General features: G+C 39.5%; 3 protein-coding genes across 6 annotated transcripts in view; 1 reads left to right on the top strand and 2 right to left on the bottom strand.

Annotated features, from left to right (window-relative positions):
* The window catches only part of spock2 (SPARC (osteonectin), cwcv and kazal like domains proteoglycan 2), a 43,645-nt gene extending 35,035 nt beyond the window's left edge, over positions 1 to 8,610 (top strand). For all 4 annotated transcript variants that reach the window (XM_088086402.1, XM_088086404.1, XM_042502339.2 and 1 more), the window contains exons 4-11: positions 721 to 835; positions 1,175 to 1,280; positions 3,357 to 3,465; positions 4,216 to 4,350; positions 5,211 to 5,429; positions 5,953 to 6,015; positions 6,898 to 7,029; positions 7,590 to 8,610. In XM_088086402.1, coding sequence (XP_087942528.1) covers positions 721 to 835; positions 1,175 to 1,280; positions 3,357 to 3,465; positions 4,216 to 4,350; positions 5,211 to 5,429; positions 5,953 to 6,015; positions 6,898 to 7,029; positions 7,590 to 7,735 — 1,025 coding nt within the window. In that variant the 3' untranslated portion in view covers positions 7,736 to 8,610. The remainder of the gene's footprint in view (positions 1 to 720; positions 836 to 1,174; positions 1,281 to 3,356; positions 3,466 to 4,215; positions 4,351 to 5,210; positions 5,430 to 5,952; positions 6,016 to 6,897; positions 7,030 to 7,589) is intronic.
* Positions 8,611 to 10,645: 2,035 nt separating this feature from the next.
* tysnd1 (trypsin like peroxisomal matrix peptidase 1) lies at positions 10,646 to 14,686 on the bottom strand. The gene is made up of 4 exons (XM_042502476.2): positions 13,375 to 14,686; positions 11,720 to 11,850; positions 11,416 to 11,601; positions 10,646 to 11,233 (listed from the first exon to the last, which is right to left on the bottom strand). The coding sequence occupies exons 1-4, from the start codon at positions 14,445 to 14,447 to the stop codon at positions 11,031 to 11,033; spliced, it is 1,593 nt and encodes a 530-aa protein (XP_042358410.2). The 5' UTR covers positions 14,448 to 14,686; the 3' UTR covers positions 10,646 to 11,030.
* An 899-nt stretch (positions 14,687 to 15,585) lies between these two features.
* sar1ab (secretion associated, Ras related GTPase 1Ab) lies at positions 15,586 to 21,566 on the bottom strand. Its single transcript, XM_042502477.2, has 7 exons — positions 21,466 to 21,566; positions 20,259 to 20,329; positions 18,856 to 18,975; positions 18,699 to 18,764; positions 18,517 to 18,620; positions 18,301 to 18,432; positions 15,586 to 16,847 (listed from the first exon to the last, which is right to left on the bottom strand). The coding sequence occupies exons 2-7, from the start codon at positions 20,314 to 20,316 to the stop codon at positions 16,731 to 16,733; spliced, it is 597 nt and encodes a 198-aa protein (XP_042358411.1). The 5' UTR covers positions 20,317 to 20,329; positions 21,466 to 21,566; the 3' UTR covers positions 15,586 to 16,730.
* Between the last annotated feature and the right edge of the window lie 625 nt (positions 21,567 to 22,191).

The following is a 22,191-nucleotide window of genomic DNA, read 5'->3' as shown; positions in this document are numbered from 1 at the left end:
AACAAACTAATCATGCTGTTAGAAGTTCTTTAACCCTTTAACACCTGGATCAACATCAGTTTTCTTCACTAGCATTTACACCTCTGAAACCTGAGAAAATTAGTTTGACTTCTTTAAAAACACTGGGGAAAAAAACATAACGAGAAACTTGGCAAGGACTGTCTCACAAACTGCAACAAAAATAGTAAAATATGACAAGGAAATGGTCTAAAAATTAGCTGGGGTGGATTATTAGATCAAAAAACATTGGGAAAATGTCCAGAAAATTATATTGATAATTCTCTTAATTTATGCTAAAAGAAGAAAATATTTATTGTTTTAGCACTTTCTTGAGGTGATTTTCTTGGTTATTTTTTAAATGTTGTTAATTGATTTATTTGTTTGTTTGTTTTTTGCCTTTTTGCTAAGTTGCTTGTCACTCTACCATGTTATTGAAAATAATAAGGCCAATTTGTTCAGGTATCAAAGGGTTAATTGTTGTGTTCAGAATTTTTCGCTACTCCGATAAAACGCAAAATGCCTTAAGTTGCATATTTGGCACAGTGCAAGACCAACAGTTTTGCCCCGCTCTGATAATTAAGGCTGACTCAGGTTATGCTGAGCCATTTAAAGTGAGATTTTGGATTTTAGACTGGGAATGACAGGCAGAGAAAGATAAAGAAAAAGGCTTAAAGTTAGCAGTGACAAACAGTAAACATCTCATTTTTTATTTTTCCCCAGATGTAGACACCACCAAGGACCCCTGTCAAAAGGTTAAGTGCAGCCGACACAAGGTGTGTATCGCCCAGGGCTACCAGAGAGCTGTGTGCGTCAACCGCAAGAAACTTGAACACAGGTGAGTGTGTGTAGCCCCTGGGCATGAGCTGACTACCTCCCAAAACACACGTAGTCAAAAATCTTCCCTGCTAATGCCCACTAACATGAGATCAACACTACTAAGTTCACAGGCAGGGGCCGTCTGGGATGTGGTAATAAAAAAGCCTGTTTGTGCACCAGTGCAGTACAACTGCCTGCTGTTTAATGATAAGCTAATACATTCAGACAACACAGACAAGGGCAGTTTGCTCTATGTTCAGGTTGGGGCTGCTGTGTCTGTACTCTGAATTAGCGCAGCAGTTGCTGTCTCAGCTGGACTTAGTGAGGCTGAAGTGTTTATGTGTCCTCTGTCCTGCAGACTGAAGCAGCCTGCGCTCAGGTCTCCTGATGGAAACTGTCAGCCCTGTCCCATCTCCTCCACCGGGCCGGTGTGTGGATCAGACGGACGCAACTATGCCTCCAAGGTACATTGAATCAAATGCATTCATACAACAGTCCTGCAAAAAAATTCTACTTCCATGAAGGTCATAATTATCCGTTTTTATTGAAACTGTTTTAGAGATGCTGATTCAACTTTATGGTCATTTTGGAGGCTGCAGTTTGTTGCACTGTTGAATTATGTTGAATCATACTGAGAGGTGTTACATTACCTCCTACACATTTAAATCAATGATGGTAGAGTAAATAATAGAAACACCTGTCAGCGTAACAGTATAATTCAACAGCAACACAAACTACTGCCTCCAAAATGACGATAATGTTGAATCAACAGCGCTGATAAACAGACCGTACACTACCTGCCCAGCACCAGACAGCAGATACACAAAGTAAGTGACTAGCTGGTGAACATAGTGGAGTGTTTAGCAGGAGTTGGTGGCGAGTAAAGTGGAGCTGAAAGTAGTGCGAGTATCGGATTTACATTTTCCAGGGGGCCAGAAATACAACTCTGAATGAATGTCGTTATTTTCTTCTGAATGTGTAACTGTTTTCTCACATTTTCACCATAACTTCTATGATATGTTAAAGGAATACATCACCCCCCAAATGATCATTTGCATCTGTCAGTAACTTGCCTAATGATATGTTAAATTTGTGGAGAAAACTTTGTTTTTGTCACATGCCTCCATGGGGAACAAAGAATCAAATAACAAAAAAGTCTTGATGAATTGGAGTCATAAGGGTCCACATGTAACAACAGCAAAACTCAATCAAAACATCCGTTTACAAACTCTCACACAACTCTTGCAGTATAATCCAGGTCTAGATGTATGCTCAGTACATCCAGAACACATGCATTTTTGCTAAAACTGTAATCTTTAAAACACTGCATAAACAGCACAGGCACACTACTTGTCCAAGGGTGAGACCTTTTATGCAGAAGTGATTTAAACATTAAAAATACATGTCTGGGAAGTATTGGGCACACACAACTACATAAATAAAGCTTAGATTATACTGCACAAGATGTGTAAGAGTTTAAAGACTTTTTTTACATAGTCTTGATGTTATTAAACCTCTATGGTCTTTTTTTTTTTGGATTCTTCGTTCCCAGTGGAGGTATGCAAGAAAAACAATGTTTTCTTCCAGAATCCAACGTAACATAGTGTGAGTAACTGATGCACAAATTATCATCTGGAGTGTATCATTTGGAAGTATTCCTTTAATAAGACAGTAGTGGGTTTGCAGCTTGTTTCTGCTACCATTAATTGCCAAAAATACATTTAATGCAGTTTAAACATGTAGGAAAAAAATCTTCACTGTGGTTAATCAGTGTGATGAAGGTGCCTCTCTCTAAGAAGAAAAGATGGTATAAAAATCACTGGGTGTAGGTGGAGGGTCGGTATCATTGGCAGTAGAACTGCACAACATCCTCCTCAATATTAAGTGAACATGATGTACATGCGGCTTCGGCGTCACATATGTTCTGAGTGCTTTATAATGACATATGCTGTGTTACTATGAATTGCTAAAATGTTCTTGACACCTAGTACCAGTGTAGGTTATACTAACAGACACATGTTAAAATCTTTGCACTGAAATAGTATATAGTGCATATGTGAAACAATATGCACATCTTTCAGTCTTTCAGGTGGTACATTTTGTCACAGCTTTCACTTTGTGTTATACACATGCTTACATAAGGTACTCAGCATTGTGGGGTAAATAGACACACACACCTTGCACATTTGGAACTGAGCACTGCGAAGAGACTCTCCGGGGGGGAAACACAGAGACAAAGAGCCTTGATATATAGCCTCAGAAGGACCAATTGGTGGCTTGTGGTGACAGAGTCCCATGTGTTTATTGATTTATGCTTTGTCTTCTGGATCACTATTCCCGACCTTGTGTGCAAGCAGAGGTTGAAAAGCGCGTTCAGGAGCAAGTCTCAGATTTGAATTAAGGCGGTCACCTCATGAATATTTGATCTGTGTTGCGGCAATAACTCATTTTACTTCACCTTTGTGTCCCCTTGTCGATGTTGCCGGTACGTGTGTGTATGTGTGTGTGTTAATACATGGTTGTGCGTGTTTGTGTTGCAGTGCAAGCTGGAGCAGCAGGCGTGTCTTACAGGGAAGGATCTTACTCTGAAGTGTTCAGGTCTGTGTCCTTGTCCAACTGTTGCCCCAACATCCACGGAGAGTAAACATGGTGAGATCAAACATACACAGCAACTACGACATGAAATGTAAATTTTAAATGAATTTACTAATTTTTGCTTTTTTCCAACTACAGGAGTCTTTTGTGCAATTATTCAAATGTGCAGAATTCTTTCAACTCTTGATTGCAGGCTATATTTAACATGTTATACATATGCTTATTGGTATTTTTTGTGTATATACTGAGTTGTACATTGTTGGCTCCTACACATATGGGCTATTTCTTACTTTCCGTACTGGTTTTATACATGGCACTATAGTATAAGGCACATAGATGTATATTTTTACACACTCAGCACATGATACTTATTTATCATTTTAAATATTCACAGACTAGTGCCATTTTTCATCTATTATTACTGTATTGCTATTTTATATTTTACACTTTACACACTCAGTACTTCTTACATATTTATATATATTTTTAATACTCACACACTAGTGGTTATTGTTTTTATTATGACTATATGCCTATCTATTATTTTCAAACTTTGTGCTGGTACTTGTTTCTGCTTTCTATAATTCTTTATGCTTGGCATCAGCGCAGCTGTAACGAACCATAATTTACACCCGGGAATCAATAGTTTTTGATTCTGATTTTATTCTGTTTCTCTGTCACACACAGACAAACTTGTTTTCCGTAGTTGAGGGGATCGCTGCTGGGTCCTCACATGCAGTCATCACAACAACATAAATTGGTGCAACAAATATCATGTTCTTCCTCTCCCTCTGGCCTCCACAGACAGCTGTACCGGACAGGATCTGGCTGATCTCGGGGAGCGTCTGAGGGACTGGTTCCAGCTACTGCAGAGCAATGCCAAGCAGAACAACAATAGCAAGACCGGGACCAGAACCTCTGCAGTCAGCACCACATCAGGTTAGAGCCACAGTCGAGACTGCATGAATAGGGAGTTGTAGTACCATAGTTATGGGCAGTATACTATAAAAAATATCTATTGTCAATAGGGAAACTAAAATCCTCACAAATTTAGCTCAGCTGTTCTGCTTCCACCCTCGTGTTTTCTGCAGGCAGCTCTCACTGGAAAGATCTTGCAACCGATTGCTTGATATCAAACATGTTTGAAAAACTGTTGTAGGGCTGGAAACTCTGAATCAAGATAACATTGCATCACATACAGGAGCATGCTGTGCTTCAAAGCATCAGGAAGTGAGCCTCGGGATCTGTTCAGCCACAAGTTAGTGCCTGATAAGCTCCAAGTCTTAAGTGAACTGTAAAGTGTGAAATGGGGAATTCTTGTAAAAGGTTGATAATGATAAATTCTTATGCCTTTTTCGTAGAAGCACAGGTGTAGATTTCCCTTGAATATTTAGAACATGTGTATTTTTCTTCCCCAATAAAAATATGAACGTAGCAGCATTTACTTTGACAAAAATTAAAGACATTTACACCATGAATTGATGCAGAAAAGGCACAACTTGGTGTACAAATATTTACCAGACTGCAGGGAATAAAGTGTTTGATGCTTAAAATGTTCTGGTGGACCCCCAAATCCTGTTTTATATGTGCCGTCCCCCAATGTCGAAACAAAACCTACCCCATGACATAGACAAACCCTTTTCTATTAAAACAGGTAGCATAAGAAAATGATAAATGGATTTGTACTGGAAACAGGAGATGATTCTGAGCACACTGCCATGGTTTAATTTTCCATTTGTGCAGCTGTCCCTTGATTAGAAAAAAGAAAAATGTTTGTTTGTGTGTCTTTGTGTTTGCAGTGCTGGACAGGAGCCTGGTGGCCAGCTGTAAGGACTCCATAGGCTGGATGTTTTCCAAACTGGACACCAACAACGACCTGTACCTGGACCAGGCGGAGCTGGCTGCCATCAACCTGGACAAGTACGAGGTCTGCATCCGGCCCTTCTTCAACTCCTGTGACTCCTACAGGGACGGCAAGGTCTCCACCGCCGAATGGTGCCTGTGCTTCTGGAGAGAGAGTGAGTATTGTGCTGTGGACGGAGGGTGTGTGTGTGCGTGAGTGTGTCAATGTGCTGACATATTCCCCCTGCATTCAAACTTCAAGGTGCTCAGCTGCCCTCAGGTGTAGCCACCTCTGTGTTGTGTGCTGGTCCGTCACTATTTGTCTTCCCACTCATCCTCCTGTTCCCCTGTGGGGTGAAGCGGTCACCGCAAGGAGCTGAAAACATTCCTGCTGCTTGTTGACAGCCCGGTTCTCCCACAGCTCTCAGAGACTGAGCCTGTCATCCAAGCAGCCAAGCAGAAACTAGGTCTCCGTCCCAAGCTCATACACTTCTTTGTTTGAGAAGGAAACACACTGGACTTCATTTTAAAATTACAGGTGCTGATTAGAAAACACTAACTACACTCAAAAGAAATGTCAGTTTTTTACTACTTTTTTTTACTGTTTTTGTCAGATTTTCTGTGTCTCTGTTCTGTGTTTTATCGTGCCTATTAGTGTGCTTTGTTCTCTTGTAAAAAATTATTTCTTGTTCTTTTAAGAGCCACCCTGCCTGGCTGAACTCGAGAGGATCCAAGTACTAGATGGCGGCAAGAGAAAGTTTGGTAGGTATCTGACTTCTCATAAGAGCATTTCAGCCCAATTGGATCTGTCTTTCTTGGTGGAGGGATTTCATCCAGCAGATGACAAGCAGGAGGCGGGGATTAGTCCCTGATCAGTCTGGTGGATTTAGAAGTTGATACTGACAGACGGCAAAGGAAAGCAGCCATCAGTGTGTCTTACATGTATGTGTGAGTGGAAGAATGTGTGTGTGTTTGGACATTTGTGTGTACGCATGTGCGCACTGCAGATTTTGGCTGGCTGACTGGGCTCTGAGTCAGGACTCTCCAAGGACACAGAGCAGCGAGCAAGGGGGCAGCCTGCCAGCCTGACGCTCAGATGTTCCCTTGAAAGACTGGACGGACAGTTCTGTTATGCCCCATCTAATTTGTGTTTTTTACATGATGTTAGAAGTAGTTTCTGAAATATTTGACATCATGATAAGTCCCTCCATTGCTAAAGAGTATGACAGAGTATGAAATACTTGAAAATACACTGCATTTGTCAATAGTGATTAATGCAGTGGGTTATGCCCTGAACACAGGCTGTATTTCATACTCATGTAAAAGCTCAGAAATTGAAAACTTTCCAATCTTGTGTCGTTTCCTCATCCCATGATGATCAGCTAACCACCACACACCCCACACTACCCCAGTATGCTGCAATATGCTGACCTAATACTTATGCACCCCTATCTTGCTCTGTGAGCATATTGGTATTCATGGAATATGGAATTGGCTGCCACATATGCTGTGTGCATTACATTCCCACTCGCCGCCATGTGTGATTACCATGATGCAGTACGTGTTCATCTGCTTGTAGGTTAAGGTCGCTTTACCACCCAACTCTTAATGATTTCCTGTTTTGTGTGTGTTTGTGAACATCAGGTCGATTCATCCCAAGCTGCGATGAAGACGGCTACTACAGGAAGCAGCAGTGTGACCGGGGAGAGTGCTGGTGTGTTGACCAAAACGGAGGAGAAGTCGCCGGATCGAGGATGCGTGGCAAGCCAGATTGCGGTAAGCCCCGGAGGTGTCAGCTGTCAATATATGAATGAATAGAGTTTAAACTTGAAAGCTTAGCAGGATGAAAACTCAAAATGTCCGCTGCGGATTGGCCCACTTCTCAGAGCACCCCCGCATGCATTCTGCACAAGGCTTTCTTTATGTTAAAGGACTGAGGCCCACTGCAACATAACTCACTGCAGGGACCAGTGCCACATTCATGTGTCCGGAGTCATTTGCATTCTAAAGCGCCGCTTGTCGCTGTGAGAAAAGTCTTTCAAGATAAATGAGGGCTGGTTGGACTGAACCTGCGCCTGATAAGAATGGCTCCCCTGGCAAGGTTTAGAAATAGCTATTAAAATCCAGACAAAGTCAAACACATGCCCCCTTTTTTACTGTTGCAGTCAGTGTTTTTAAATTGATTCCAGCATTTCTCATTGATAGAAAAGACTCTGTCAAAGTTGAGAGGCAGACATGCTGAGCAGAATTTATTGCAATATACAAGATTGCTACAGTGGATAATTCATCCGCCTGCACCCCCACCCCTCTCTGCCCTGCATGTTTTCTCTCTGCAGATGATGAAATGGCATATTCAGGTGATATTGGCAGTGGGGTTGGATGGGAAGACGAGGAAGAGAAAGAGGCCGAGGAGACTGCAGAAGAGGCTGAAGAGGAGGAGGGAGAGGTGGGAGAGGTGGATGATGGGGGCTATATCTGGTAAATGTGTAGTCCAACCTCTCTACAGGAGCATCTCGAACACACACACACACACACACACACACACACACACACACACACACACACACACACACACACACACAGATCCTGCAAGGAGATGGACGTGGTTGAGCTCTCACATTCAGAACAACACTGGAAAAGGAGAGGGTTGCAGGGGTGGGCAGAGGGAAGCTGCATATGTTATGGGTGTATTTAATGTTACAGGATGTAATTTACAGGAAGGGGAAGGGGACATATCACTATTAAGAAATTATGGGTCTGAATAATTTTGTCCCTCATACTTGTGAATCTTTGTTCTCTTTTGTTGTAAGTCCTTTGAACTATCTTTGAGCAGTTTCTAGCTGATGCGTAATGGAGACCTTAAGCAGCTGCAGGTGCTTGTCATGTGCTTGCATTTTTTTTAAAAAATGGAGAAAGATTGGGTGCATTTCAATAGTCCAAATTGGCCTCTTTCATCTTTCCTTTCTGCAAATTGACAAGATTTAGATAACCAGTTTTGATTTCAGGCAGGAAACGGGCGTTAAAGAGAGGAAGCCGCGTTGGGATATTGAAAAGCAGCCTTTGACTTTTCCATTTTCATGTCATTCGCTTCGGCTCATATGTGACAGTAATCATTCATCATGACTATTTAAAAAAAGAAAGTTTCTCACGCATCACTCTTTAGCTTGTATATAATGTGTGTATCAGAAGACAGATTGTCACCTATTAGTCCCGTTATCAATGCCTTGAAAGACTAGCAGAATATACTGCTCAGTTGGCAAGTGTACATCGTATCATAATGTGGATCAATTATTGTGTTTATTAAAAAAAATGAAAATAAAATAAACTGGTCTATGTGGCCTAGCCGGTCGCCGTAAATTGGACTCTGCGCTTTTGTTTTGTTTTCATTCAATGTCAAATTTTAGCATCATCATGATCCTTGAGGTGGTGTTGTGCAGTACAGTGTATAGGCAAGTTTACATATTGCTATTTTTTTCAGCAAACGTTGATCTAAGTTCACCAAATCTGTGTTTCTGTGGTTTCTTCATTTTAACAGGTCTGAAAGGAATATTTTTCTTTGCATATTTGCCTTTATTGGATATGACAGTGACAGCTGAAAGGGGGAGAGAGAGGGGATGACATGCAGCAAAGGGCCGTGAGCTGGAGTCGAACCCGCGACCGCTGCGGTAATGACATTGCCTGCATACATGGGGCGCCTGCTCTATCCACAGAGCCACCGGGCGCCCCATTTTTGTTGAATATGAAAGAAAACTGAAAGAAAAAATCCAGAAAACAGTAAGAAAAACAGACAGCCCTCTCTGACAGGGAACTGAATGAAAAGTGAAACTATCTTTTCTCTTTTTAAAGCCAGAATCAGTTGATAAAAACAGTCATTTTACCTTGCTGAAAACAGGAGCTGCTGTTCTGCTGCTGCCCTGATCAATTAGTTTATCACGTAGGCTTATTTTGTATTCACCAAAGTCACACAATAACACAAACAAACTCCTGATGGAAGCAGGGGTAGACAAGCAGCTGCTGTGTTCAGTGAGGTAAAATTACTGTTTTTGTCAATATAGTCTGGCTTTGCAGAGAGCATCCATAAGTTTCACCTTCAGTTCACTTCCTTGTTGGAAAAGGCTGTCTGTTTGAGATATACTGAGCACATGACTGGATAAATGAAACTGCAATTATACTGCATTAGTTGGATAAGAGTTTGTAGACTTATGCTTTTATGTAGTTTGGCCATTGTTTAATTTAGGTTTTTGCATTCTTCGTTCAAGGTTGCGAGAAATAATGTTTTCCTCACAAATTCAGTGTAACAAGGGGTAAGTAATTGATATAAAAACTGTCATTTAGGGGATGGAGTATAACTTTAAAACACTGATAATTAAAATATTGCCATTATTACAAGTAAAATCTCACAGTTGGGTGATGTTATGGATTTTTGGATCGTTTGCAGCCTTCAGCTTAAAATTCAAACAAATTAAACTCCATCCTTAAACCTGAATATTAAGTACAAACATTATAATAAATCTAATGTAACAGTGCACATTTTTTTGCAGCCAATCTTAAAAACTACTTCAAAGACATAAAACTCCTCTGGGTGACCTATCCTCTGAGCGGCACATTTTACTGTCAACTCATTTCCACTCTTGCCTTACCTCACTCTGCGGTGGAGTGTAGCTTATAGCTCTGGGAAACCAGCAGAAATGAGATACAGACCCAGGTCTGCATATCAGCACTTCTAACAGCACAATGCCTATAGAAAACTCTCTCCTCAGCCTCCTCAGGACATTGCTCAAGCCTCTCCGCTGTGAACTGCTCCACCTGGGAACAGTGAAATAGAAACCTAACAGCATGTTTCAGTGTATGCACATTCTTGGAAGCTCAGGCCAAGAAAGCTTGTCTTAGCATTGTAAAAACTGACAGTAACCAATCCTCTGAAATGTCATTTCTCAGTTTCACGTTTCGGTGATAATGGAAATCAGTACAGGTAATATCCCAGTGGGTGAAACCTTAAATGTGTTAGCTGTGAGTGGGTACGCCTGCCAACAGATGTCTGAGTACCTGATACCGACAGCAAGTCTTCTGGCTGCCCAAAGGGACCAATCATTTTCAGCAACCTGTCAGCCCATTATGCTGAATATTCCTCCTGCCTGCTGAAAACAAGCCATATGTAACAGGACCAGGTGTAAATCTGAACACACACTTCTAGAAAAAGTGCAATATTTCTTCTTGATGCTGTAGCTGCAAAATAATTAAGGCTTAGAGGTGAAACTTGATGGCTTTTTTTTTTACTTTTATCACTTTATCTGATGCTTTATGAATGTACGTAGGGAAAATTACTGGTTGGTAATTTAACTAATAATGTTGGTAATGTGAGAACAGAAAATGTACACAGCATACACTCAAATGTCACCAGAATAAACCATTTTATTAATAAAATTACATTATTGTAAAGCAATCTCATGAGGTATTAAACTAAAGTTAACTTGGCTGTTAACATTAAGTGGTCTTATAAATATTTCAAGTTTAGTGCATGATTCTGGGTTAAGTATAACATTAGGAATTAATGATTCTTGTTTCATTTACTCCTTCAGATCTCCGACTTTGTGCCTGTCTTTGCAATTAATTTAAGTATAAAACATATTTAGTTATATATTTTTAAAAAACACTGTTATTTATTACATATATTATCGATGTGATTATCTAAAATAATTTTGCATATAATCCTATATATCATATAATATTTACTAAATCACCCAGTCTTTTTTTCTGCAGCATATCTCAGAGTGCAGTTATAATTTGCTTTGTGCACCCTGCAGCCTCCACACTGTGCTGACTTCTTTGTCTGTGTTGTCCAGCTCCCTGAACACATTAACATCCCTGCTTTGGTGAAATTGCTGCAACAATTTCTGGAAAATAGTCACTGGGATGCTAAAGTTTAGGTGCGGGTAGGTAACTTTGGCAGCCAAGTCTCTTGTGTTGCTGGATACGATACCTGCAAAACAGCAAATAATCCTTATTCTCTGAAAATTGCAAATAAAGCAGTGTAGAAGGAGCAGTCTGGTGTCTGTAGCTGCCTCCTCTCTACACATGTGGTGCATTGTTAAAGTGAAATTTTCTGTGGTCATCTTATGCCCCCCAGTGATCAAAAGGAGTACATGATTTTGGTTTTCTTACCCAGCAGCTCTCCTGTTTGTGTCCGCACCACAGCCCCCCCGCTGGTCCCTGCTTGTACTGCACAAGTGGTCTGAAGCATGATGGGCCCGTCACTCGAGCTGATGGCTTTGGAGAGGACGCCACACGTGAAGGATGGACCACATCTGCGACCCAACCCACCATATCCCACCACGACTACAGATTCACCTGTTGGCAGAGAGGCTGTTTAACTGGTGTGAGGGAAACAAATATCTCCTCTGGCAACAAATGAGAAGGAAAATGTTTCTCTAAAATCTGTTTCCTCTAAACAAGACTGAAATCCAACCTGGATTGTAACTCTGAGCCATTCGAGGGACCACAGCCTTTGTGGTGGAGTCTCTCAGCTGCACCAGAGCCAAATCATAGGGTGAGGAGGCTTTAGTGGAAAACAGCACTTCACCCACAACATCATGGACTCTGTGAAAAACAGAAATCACCAGAACAAAGATTAAACGTTACATATTTTGTATAATTTGAACCATATCCATGCACACTGTGATTATACACACTACAGCTTGCTAAAGGCCCTGAACTCACACGGGTGTTTTCAGTTACTGATTAAACCTCCACTTGAGTTGAAGTTGGAAGTAGTTGCTTCAACTGCACTTGATGTGAGGCATATCTGCACTTATTTAACCACATGTTTTTAAATTCAAGGAAAACGCACGGATGGATTTTCCCGTGGCACTTTCTGATGTGGCCAGAACATATTTCCTAGAGGTGCAAGAAAACATAGAGGAGATTAAGGGAGACGTCAATCAAACGCAGTGCACTCATGCACAGAAGAAGAGGTTGCATCATGAAAAGTAAGTGAAAACACATTTTGGGAGCATCAAATGTGTAAGGGGACTTTAAGGGAAAGGAGTTAAAGAAATGGTTAACCTAGAAACATAACAAAACAGCTTATCACACGACCTGGACTACCAGTTTTGCTATATTTAAATGATGTTAAGAGATAAAAAATTACAACAACACAGCAATATGTCTTTGTAAATATACAATTACATTTAAGATCTTCCTCACAATGACATACAAACCTGATAAAATGTTTCGTTGAGAACTACTGCCTGGATGTTTGTGACTTTGGAAAGAACTAAGCTTGAGTTTTTCTTGGGCTTGAAAAACCATAAACTAAATGCAACTCTGTGTGACTAATAACATTAATGATAGCTTTAATTTCATAGGCCTTTTTCACAAATGACATTTTGTCAAAGGTCTTTGCAGGGGTGTCAGACCTCGGACACTTAAATTGAACTGAGCCACCGTTAATGTCATGAAATCCTCCGGCGCTTTTTCTGCTATAATTAGTGAAAAGGCTTGCTGTGAAGGGTCAGTTAAACATGGTTTAATGTGTTTTTTGGATGAATATGACCATCACATCCTTTCCTGTAGATAGAAGGGTGTTGTTGAGCACCCTCACACTTAAAGGGCTTTTAACCCTTTGAAACCTTGAGCAGCATCACTTTTCTTGTGCTGCTTTCAGAACGCCTGTCACAAATATTTAAACCTTTGAGCCCTGAGAAAATTGGTGCAATTTCTATAAAAAAAACATGGGAGAAAAAGGAAATAAAAGCAAAAAAAATTGAAAATCCACAAATTGCAAAAAAAAAGTAAATTTTAGAAAAAATATTTCAAAACACTTTAGAAAAATAATCTAAGGAAAACTATATTTATAATTATCATAATTACATTATTAAAAATCATTATACATTTTTAAGGTCATTTTTTCTGATCTTTTAACTTTTTTTTTTTGCTAATATCTGGGTAATATCTTCTTATGTTTTTGAAACAAGTCAAGATAATTTGCTCAGATTTCAACAGGTCTATTAAACATTTTTAATGTGTGTTGGATGAATTTGCCCCTCACATCCTTTCCTGTAAAGAGAAGGGTGTTGTTGTTGTCGTAGCTTTACACTTAAAGGGGTTAAGACGTGCTGTCACCTGTCCCTGTGATGGAACTTCAGGGTGACAGTCGACTTCCCGTTGACAACATGGCGGCAGGTCACCACCAGCTGAGAGGCGACAATGACCCCTGAGCCCCAGAACTGTCCACTGTCCACAAAGCACACAGTGGGGCATTTAACAGCTTTTGACTCATGAGCTGTGGTGGACATGAGGAGGCCTGCCTCTCCTGGATGGAGCCAAACATCTCTGAGTGGATCTTGAGCGCTCATGCAGCGGATGATGTTCCTGAAGATCATCTGGATGGAGCAGACCAGGGTGAGGCCTATCCACTCGTTTGCCTTCCAACCAAATGGAGACACAATCAGCCCGATGAGCTGCACAGTGTTTTGGCTTTTCACTACAAAAAGCCCTCCACCTTCTGTCCCTGGCAAGCAGCGTGCGTCTGTGAGGATGACAGCGTTGTCCTCCCCTGTGAGGTTGCTGATGATGCCTCTGCTTAGGGTGCTGATGAAGAGATCCAAGCAGAGGGAGCCAAAAGGTGAGCCACATGCAACAACTGGGCAGCCCTTCTGCAGAGGTGAGCTGCTCTGCCAGGGGATAATAGTCCCTGTGCTCTGCCTGCTGTCTGCCACCTTGAGCACTGCAAACCAGCTGAGGAACTGAGCATCTCTTATCAGCTCCTCATCCTCTTCATCACCATGAAATCGCCACTGATCAGCCTCCTGGAAAACTGCCTGGAAAGCTTGTTTGAACTCCAGGCAATTCACCAGCATCAGCAACTCGGCTGCAACTTCCCGCTGAAGTGTTGCTTTGCCTCTGGAGGAGGATGCCTCTCCCTGTGCACGCTGGTTGGAGTCCAGATCTCGCTCAGAAGAAAAGCTGACTCGTATTTTAAGTTTTTGGCTAAAGCTGTGCGGTGACAGCAGCCTGCAGTCTGCAGAGAGGGACTCCCTGTCGGCGGTAAAACGGGAAAACGGGAGGCCGGTGCAAATCACTGTTCCTGTTTGAGGATGGACGATAACTCCGCTGCAGCTCACCGGTTTCTTTGAAGAAAAAGCCTCAAACACCTTGACGACACAGCAACATTTCTCTACCTCCTTAACCTCCATGCTGTTAGCAGTGAACTTTAACCATTCAATCCACAAACGGCTTTAACAACAAAGACACCGAAAAAAACGTTGAAAAGTAGCATCGACACCTATTTTGAGACAATAAAACAAATCTCCATTCTGTAGCGGAGCAGCAGACTGACTGTTAAGACCTGCTTTATATCGCTGATAGTATTTACAGTTGTTTTTAGCTGTACAAACATGAGTTCTATCGTCTAGCTTCCTGGTTTAGTCTCATTGGTTGACGGAAAAAAACGACAACAACCAAATGATTTGATTCGTCCGAATGAAACTACGAGCAGCTCCGAGCCAATGATAAACAAGGAGGCGGGAACTCAGCTGCTACGTATGTTATAAGGTGTTTTTATTGGTGAAAAACAAAATATCTGAAAGGGATCCTAAATCACCTCTAAGTAACTGTAATGTGTAAAACTAGAAGTGTCCCATGTTATAGTTTATATCAGTTAAATTTATTAATTAAATCAATAATAACTGTAAAACTAGAAGTTTAAATGGCAAAAACTGCAATGTTTTTATACAGTGTAGTTTGTTTTTTTTAAGCATAAAGCAAAGCAATGAAGTGCATAAAATAAAATTGAGCAGCCCAGTACGTTTAGCAAAAATTACTTTTGGAGTTGTATAGCTAATGAATGCTAAATTGTACCACAAAATAAATAAATAAGTAAATATTTAAAAACAATTACCCTCCCATGTTGTAGTTTATATCAGATAAATTAATTATTAATTAATTCAATAATAACTGTAATGTGTAAAACAGGGAGTTCTAACTGCAAAAAGTGGAAATGTTTTTATTTAGCTTATTTTTTTTCAATTTCAAAAATATCACTGATTATATTTAGCAAAAGTTCCTTCAGTTGCTGAAGAATGTTAAATTATAAGAAATAAAATTAACTGTCCCATATTACAGCTGACGTGGGTTTAACTTTAACTTTTTCTCAGCAGTACAATTAAGGAATTTATTATAAAAGCAACAAGATCCGAAAACTAGTTTGACCTTATCCATCGTTAGTATTTATAAGGTATTGTAATAACAATAGCATTGTTTAATAATGTTTGTAATTGGTTGTGTCAAACCTTTTCATATTAAAAAAACAATCACAATGAGCCAGATGAGAAATATTTAAAGGATTGTCAAAAATATTTATTATGCTCAAACTTCACACATGTTTAATAACAATGTGACCAACCTTTTGTAACATATAAATTACTTCAGGCCTCAATGCTTGATGAAACACAAGGTAAGCCAATTTTTATTGCAAATATAAATAAGAGCTTATTTACAAAGTAATGTATAATATTGCACTAAGAGGTAATTTCATGCACATGTTTTGCGTGCCCTATTTGTAAGCACCACCTGAGTACTCTCATAATATCACTGCATGTTGTGAGCAGGCACTAATCACAAAGTACTCTAGTTGATTCACAGCAATTAAACCATCATGAAAAAAGATAGTTTGGCATCAAAGTACGAGTTGTTGTTTTTTTATCACCTGGCTGTGCTAATGCAGTTAACATATCCTGCAATTTATTTAATACCATTCTGTGCTATTTATTAAAGATTCTCACCACTAAATGTCAGTTAATGCACTTGTGGTCACATTCATAAAATCGGCTTGTAGTGGTAGATCCTTCAGTGATTAAAAAAAATCATGCAATCAGCAGAACTGTCAGTATCCTTAGAGGTAGCACACACACTAATGTATTAACACTGTCTTATTAAAAATATGGCACCAAATCTCTGCAGCACTTTTCAGATAAACTAGGATAAATATAAAGATATAATTACAATATTCATCCTCAATGAAGGAACAGTGACTCCAAGCACAAAATGTTAAACCAAATTGACCTTCACTGTAAGTCTACACCAGCAGCTAAAAATAAACTCGGGTCAGACACCGGTTCACAGCGATGACATGTTCTATATGGCAGACAGAGCTCTGTACAGGCTTTACGAAAGGGTGGAAACCACACCATGAAGATTATTTTCCACAATCAATCTGAACAATACACACGGATGATTCATAACTAAATCTTGTGGTTTTTGACCGGTATAACAAACATATCTTTGAAGTGAAGAACATGAAGAACAGGGGTGTGTTAACACAAAACACTACACATTCCCTACTGGCACAGTCAAAGTTCTACATTTTTCGTTATATTATTTTTTAATATGATATAACTCTCTACGGCAGGTAGTTTTGTGTGGAACATGTCTTTGTGTGCGCAGGTAGCATGGTAAACACAGTTTTTAAAGAACATAAATTAGTCAATATACTGAGAAAGCCAGCGGAAACCGTCTCCATATCCTTGTCTCTTCAGCACGCTACACATGAAAACCTCCATTGGCCTCAAATTCAGCTCCTTTAGTGACACTTTGCCCTGAAAAAACAAAAATGCACAACCTTTAAGTGAAAAATCAAAACATTTCAACATCCTTTACTGTGGACATTGTGCAATCAATAACTTAAATCTGTAACTTTCTGCATGTCGTACAACTACGGCTGAGTATTTGTTATAAAATTGACGATACCAGTACTAATTAAAGTACCCTTGAAGTGATACAGATAACAACAGAGTACATTGTGTAATTTTTTTTCAACTTCATTTGATACCCATCATGTGAATGGAAGCATTAAGTTGCATAAAATATCACCAGACACAACAGTTGTGTAGTACAGCCATACTTGGTCGGACTGTTTTGGTCACATCTTGGCACACCTAACAGGCTGTATGATTTATAGCTGCTGTTGTAGTGGGCCAAACACACATTGCATTAAACAAAAAAAATGCCTGCACTAATTGTCTGTGAGCAAAACCACAAAAATGGTCTTTTCTTCCAATATCTGGGAGCAAAAAGGACCTGTATTTGTGATATTTGTAGAGGTATTTGTAGTGGGGCTTGACAATGATATCGGCACATCATCGGTATTAAAATGAAACATCAGCATCAGCCCAAAATGAACTTTTCTGATATGACAGGTGGTAATATGACACTTAATAATCTGACTTTAATTAGCTGAAAGAGGTCTTATTTTCCCTAATTTTGGCCATAGTCAGGATTGTCTCAGGGAGAGCATCATCTAAGTCTGTTATAATGGGATGAATTTTTAAGTTTTGTTGAAAACTTGTTACATAACTATAAATATGGCATGTTTTACATGTAACCTAGGTTAAAGCGGCAGTAGTCTCTGCAATCAGGTGAAAAATCATATGTGCATATATCTGTATCTGCGATCGGCCAGAATCAGTTATCTGCAATATCAGATATCTGCAAAAATCCAGTATTTTGCATCCTTTATTTGTTGAGCTGTGGTCTGACTGTGCTTCCTTTCTTGCTCTCTTTTCTTGTCTTTTAGCTGACGGACAGCAGGCGGTTAAAATGAAAACACTACTACAAAAACTTTGCATAAGACAGGTACTGTACAAAAAAGCTTCTCAACAGCATGTTGCCCCCCCAAAGCCACAGCAGTGGCAATCTAAACACAGTTACGCCTGCCCTTGGCAAATCAGATTCATTTTAGAAACTCAGAGTTTTCAGCTCTGTCAGAGCGGCAGTGGATGCAATAATAGTTTTTTTCTGTGGTGAATGAATCGTAGGTCTGGCCTTGTGAGATTTGTGAAGCTTACTGTTGTTATTCTGCAGGGAAAATGACCTTGAACGACCAGGCAGCATGAACACAAATGTGCTATTTACTGAAGTCATAAAGCGAAGGAGTAACTACAGGAAATATACTATTAAAGTGTTGCCATAAAGATGGGTGCAATAACAGTGTAGGAAAAAATATACTCAGCTTTCATTTACATCATTTAATCTTCCATACGTTTTTTTTACCTTTCCTGTTGTGTGTCCATGAAGACCAAACATTCCTCTAAGTGCATCCTCACTGATGGCCTCTGGACGGTCAATCTTATTCCCCAGGATGAGCACTGGGACGTTTGAGATGGTTTCATCCGTCAACAGGGCCTGCAGATGGAAAATATCAAAAATTCACCAAAGAGAACTGTGCTGTGTGTCGATAAACAGGTGAAATCACTAAAATTCACTTACATCAAGTTCAACTTTGGCCTCTCCAAGTCGCTCATGATCCGCACAATCCACCAAGTAGACGATACCGTTTATAGCTGGGAGGTAGTTCTTCCAAATCCTTCGTGCTGTGAGAGCAGTGCAAAGTCAGCATTTATGTAACACACAGCTGTCAGTGCAAATCACAGGATTTATCTTATTTCTACCTTGTGTATGACCTCCGAGGTCAAACGTCGTAAAAGTCATCCCGGCTATGGTCAGCTCCTCGGATGCTGAGGACAGACAGGAAACACTGACTTTAGATAAGTGATGAAGCAAGAGATTCACTACAGGACTGGCAACATATTGAATCGCTGGAGGTACTTGGATGTAGCGTTGGCACGTGCTGTCCTAGCCTGTCGTCTCTGAGCATGTGCAGGAGTGTTGTTTTTCCAGCATTGTCTAATCCGAGGAATACTAGCTTGCCACTCTTCTTGTACAACCCTGAGGATAAAGACAAAACAAAGATAATGAATTTAATATGAAATATTTAATATGAATTCAATTTAAATTTGTATTGCTTTTTATCTCAGTCTTGATGAGGATGATGATGACAATGAGGACTGGACTTTTTGTCATATTCAAGATCATTTAAGATAAAACAAATATGCGTTATTACCAAACTGCAAAAATAAAGCCAATACAGAAGTGCCAAAAACTGCATATAACTGAATGTCCACTTGAGGCTGGCTCTCAAAGTTGCCCAACTTTACAGCAGAAATAGGCATATTTACAGCCTCGTTAAAAAAAAACCCAACATTTTAATCTCTTCAGCTAATTTCATGACAACTGTGCCACATCTGATTTTTTTTATAACTCACCTGTTAACATTTTTATTAAGGCTCAAAGTTGACCATTTTTAAGGGTGGCGGCTGTCTGTGAGGTGTTGCTACAGTCTGTAGGCAGGTTTCCATTACAGATTTGCACAAAACTTTAACGATATTTGCGAAATGTCGATAAAACCCAATTGCGAGACGACTGCGTTTCCGCTGAGTGATGTTATGCGACTTCTGCTCAGCGATAACCTTCCATCAAGCACAGCGATGGATGTTCAAACCATTAGCAGGTTTATTTCCTACCACATTAGCCATCTTTTTTTCACTCATACGTGGACAAAGTAGTTCAGTCTATTATTTACTAAGTCTATGATTCTTACACATTTATGCATTTTTAGAAACATAGATGACAAAAAAAAAGAAATGTAAAATGTGCACAGTTGTGAGTATGTGGGCTGGAATGGGTGAAATATATGAAAAATGTAAAAAATAAATAAGCTTCTAACAATTCAAATCAACATGTAGTAGTTACCAATTTTACATTTGTAGTAATAGCCTAAAAACCAGAGATGGAGATGAGCCTTGACATATTTATTAATTGTCATACTTTGTGCTATTTGTGCAGATATTTCGCCTATAGCCCCATAGTTTCCTTGACCTCTGCTGACAAAGGGACACGTTTTCATAAGAAAACTGGTTTGTGAGGCCATTTTAGTTCAGGTGTGTCATTTCAGGCATTTTTTGTTTTCAAACTCGGAGTGGAGTGGAGGAGGGTATTGTCAAATAGCACAATGTTGTTGTTGAGAATTGGTGTTCTGTCTGTCAAATAGCAATTTAGTTTGTATGACAAAAAAAGTTCTGGCATTTAGAAAGAGGAAAGAAAGCATTCCTTTGTTAGTCCCTCGATTTGGATTATATTGTTAATATTAACATGTATGTACAATATGTTACCTAACAGCTGCAAGACACTGCTGAAGCTCTTGTAGATCCAGTCAAATATAAACGACATTTCTCTGGACTGCCTGCAATACAAATCACATAAATTGAATTATATATTATAGAATACAGCACACAGATTAGTTCATATTCAAGATGCTGTTTAACCCAGCTCCCTCCGCGCTCATAAGTACACAAGAGTACATGGACACATTTCCCAAATAACACAGCACATAAAGACAGAATAAAATAGCAAAAAAGTATAGAATTTAATGTCCTGTTGCAAAGGTACAGAATCTAGCACTGAAGCTTATTGTTAATGATTATTCCTGACCCTGGATTATTCTGCTGGTATGTGTAAGCTCTGTGTAATCACACAAGCTCTAAAGTATGAAAAGGAAAAGAGGGCGAACGCAGCAACAAACAGGCATTAAATGATTTTTTAGATGATAGTTTGCTCTGAAAGTTGTCTCACTAAGTCGCACTGATCTTCCTCTGACTATTTTTATGACAGGTTGTGGCAAGGACACTTGATCTCGAGCAGTCGCCCCCTTCTTCCCTCACTCACTCTCTCTCTCTCTCTCTCTCTCTCACACACACACACACACACACACACACACACCTGTCACTCCATATGAGACTTGATGTGCTTGTTGCAGTGGATAGTGAAGCCTTCAGTGACTAAGGCTTTAAGAAATCACACAACTGTTGATAACTTTATCATACAGTGTTGCAGCTGAGTTATTTGTAAACACCAAACTCCATTTATAAAAATGTGGCATTTAATTAAAACGTTTATGGATTAAATACTTCAACAGCCACTTTGTACTGAGTTAAATGTCTGTAATCCTGTCAGACATCGCAGCAGGTTTTCGAGTAAGTCTCAAATCAAAATTCTATAACAAATATAGATAAATAATACAATAAAACACGTCAGGCCACTAAATTCGTGACTGAGCTCGTTGGAAATGATTGTTCCAGTAACTTCACGATAACCTCCACAGTTCGGCTTATCACATGTAGCTAGCAGTCAACAACATCAGCTGTCCTACAGTAAACAACCATACATTTAGTAAACAACATGAGCGCGGACACAGGTCCTGAATCACTAAATTAAACCTTTTTCATATCAGTAAAATGGTTCAACAAGCAGAAATTTAGTCTTAAAACGAAATGTACTTACTACAACAACGTCAAGTTAATACTTAATTTGTGGTATTACCTTGGTTAGCTGAATTTATGAACTGCCCGAGCGCTGCTTTTTGGTCCGAGTTTGTCCCGTCGACTGACTGCGAGTTTGACATTTAACCGGAAATACGTCACTAGGATGGCTAAAAAGCGGGAGGGGCCCACGTGCCAAAAATATTTTCCCCCAAAAATTTACCATTAACTCTTACGGCTTCCCCTATCTGTTGACGTTCCTATATACTAATAATATAATATACTAATACTAATTAGTTACGCCTGCTTTTACAATATGAATTCTACTGCTTATTTTTTGGCAATATTTTTAATGTAGTTTTCTACACAGGATGTAAAGTAAAACGTAAAAAAAATGTGTTTCAAACACCATTTAAAGTTTTATCCAGTATGTCAGTGTATTTTGAATGAAGACCCAAAGAGGTATTATTTGTAAACATTGTGATATGTTAATGTGTATTTATTAATTCATTTTCTTAAGGAATTCTCTGTGTGCTACTACTAAAATGGGATTTTTCCTTGCAATTAAAGGAGATTAAATACATTTAATTATTTTAAATCTAATAATTTTTTTATTAATCAAATTGAATAAATTAAAGGAGGTGCACAAGCTGGATAGTATACACTACTCATAAACATTTAAGCCAAAGGAGTGACACATTACAAATATAGTTGTTATAAAGTAAGCATAGATGTAAACAGAACACACTCAAGAAAGGTAATATAGGGTACTGAACACCAGGATGCA

This window comes from Plectropomus leopardus, chromosome 13 (assembly GCF_026936395.1).
Source record: "Plectropomus leopardus strain MGB_pleo_1.0 chromosome 13, ASM2693639v1, whole genome shotgun sequence".
Lineage (NCBI taxonomy): Eukaryota > Metazoa > Chordata > Actinopteri > Perciformes > Serranidae > Plectropomus > Plectropomus leopardus.
This window is presented reverse-complemented; position numbering and strand designations above follow the sequence as displayed.

What these genes read in the sequence shown, in the direction of transcription:
- tysnd1 (XM_042502476.2), bottom strand. Translation starts at nt 14,447, where the DNA reads ATGGAGGTTAAGGAGGTAGAGAAATGTTGCTGTGTCGTCAAGGTGTTT. An exon ending in GGCTCAGAGTTACAATCCAG is followed by an intron (nt 11,602 to 11,719) that starts GTTGGATTTCAG and finishes CTCTGCCAACAG; the next exon opens with GTGAATCTGTAGTCGTGGTG. An exon ending in ACAAACAGGAGAGCTGCTGG is followed by an intron (nt 11,234 to 11,415) that starts GTAAGAAAACCA and finishes GCTGTTTTGCAG; the next exon opens with GTATCGTATCCAGCAACACA.
- sar1ab (XM_042502477.2), bottom strand. Translation starts at nt 20,316, where the DNA reads ATGTCGTTTATATTTGACTGGATCTACAAGAGCTTCAGCAGTGTCTTG. An exon ending in CAGTGTCTTGCAGCTGTTAG is followed by an intron (nt 18,976 to 20,258) that starts GTAACATATTGT and finishes CTTTATCCTCAG; the next exon opens with GGTTGTACAAGAAGAGTGGC. An exon ending in CGTGCCAACGCTACATCCAA is followed by an intron (nt 18,765 to 18,855) that starts GTACCTCCAGCG and finishes GTCTGTCCTCAG; the next exon opens with CATCCGAGGAGCTGACCATA.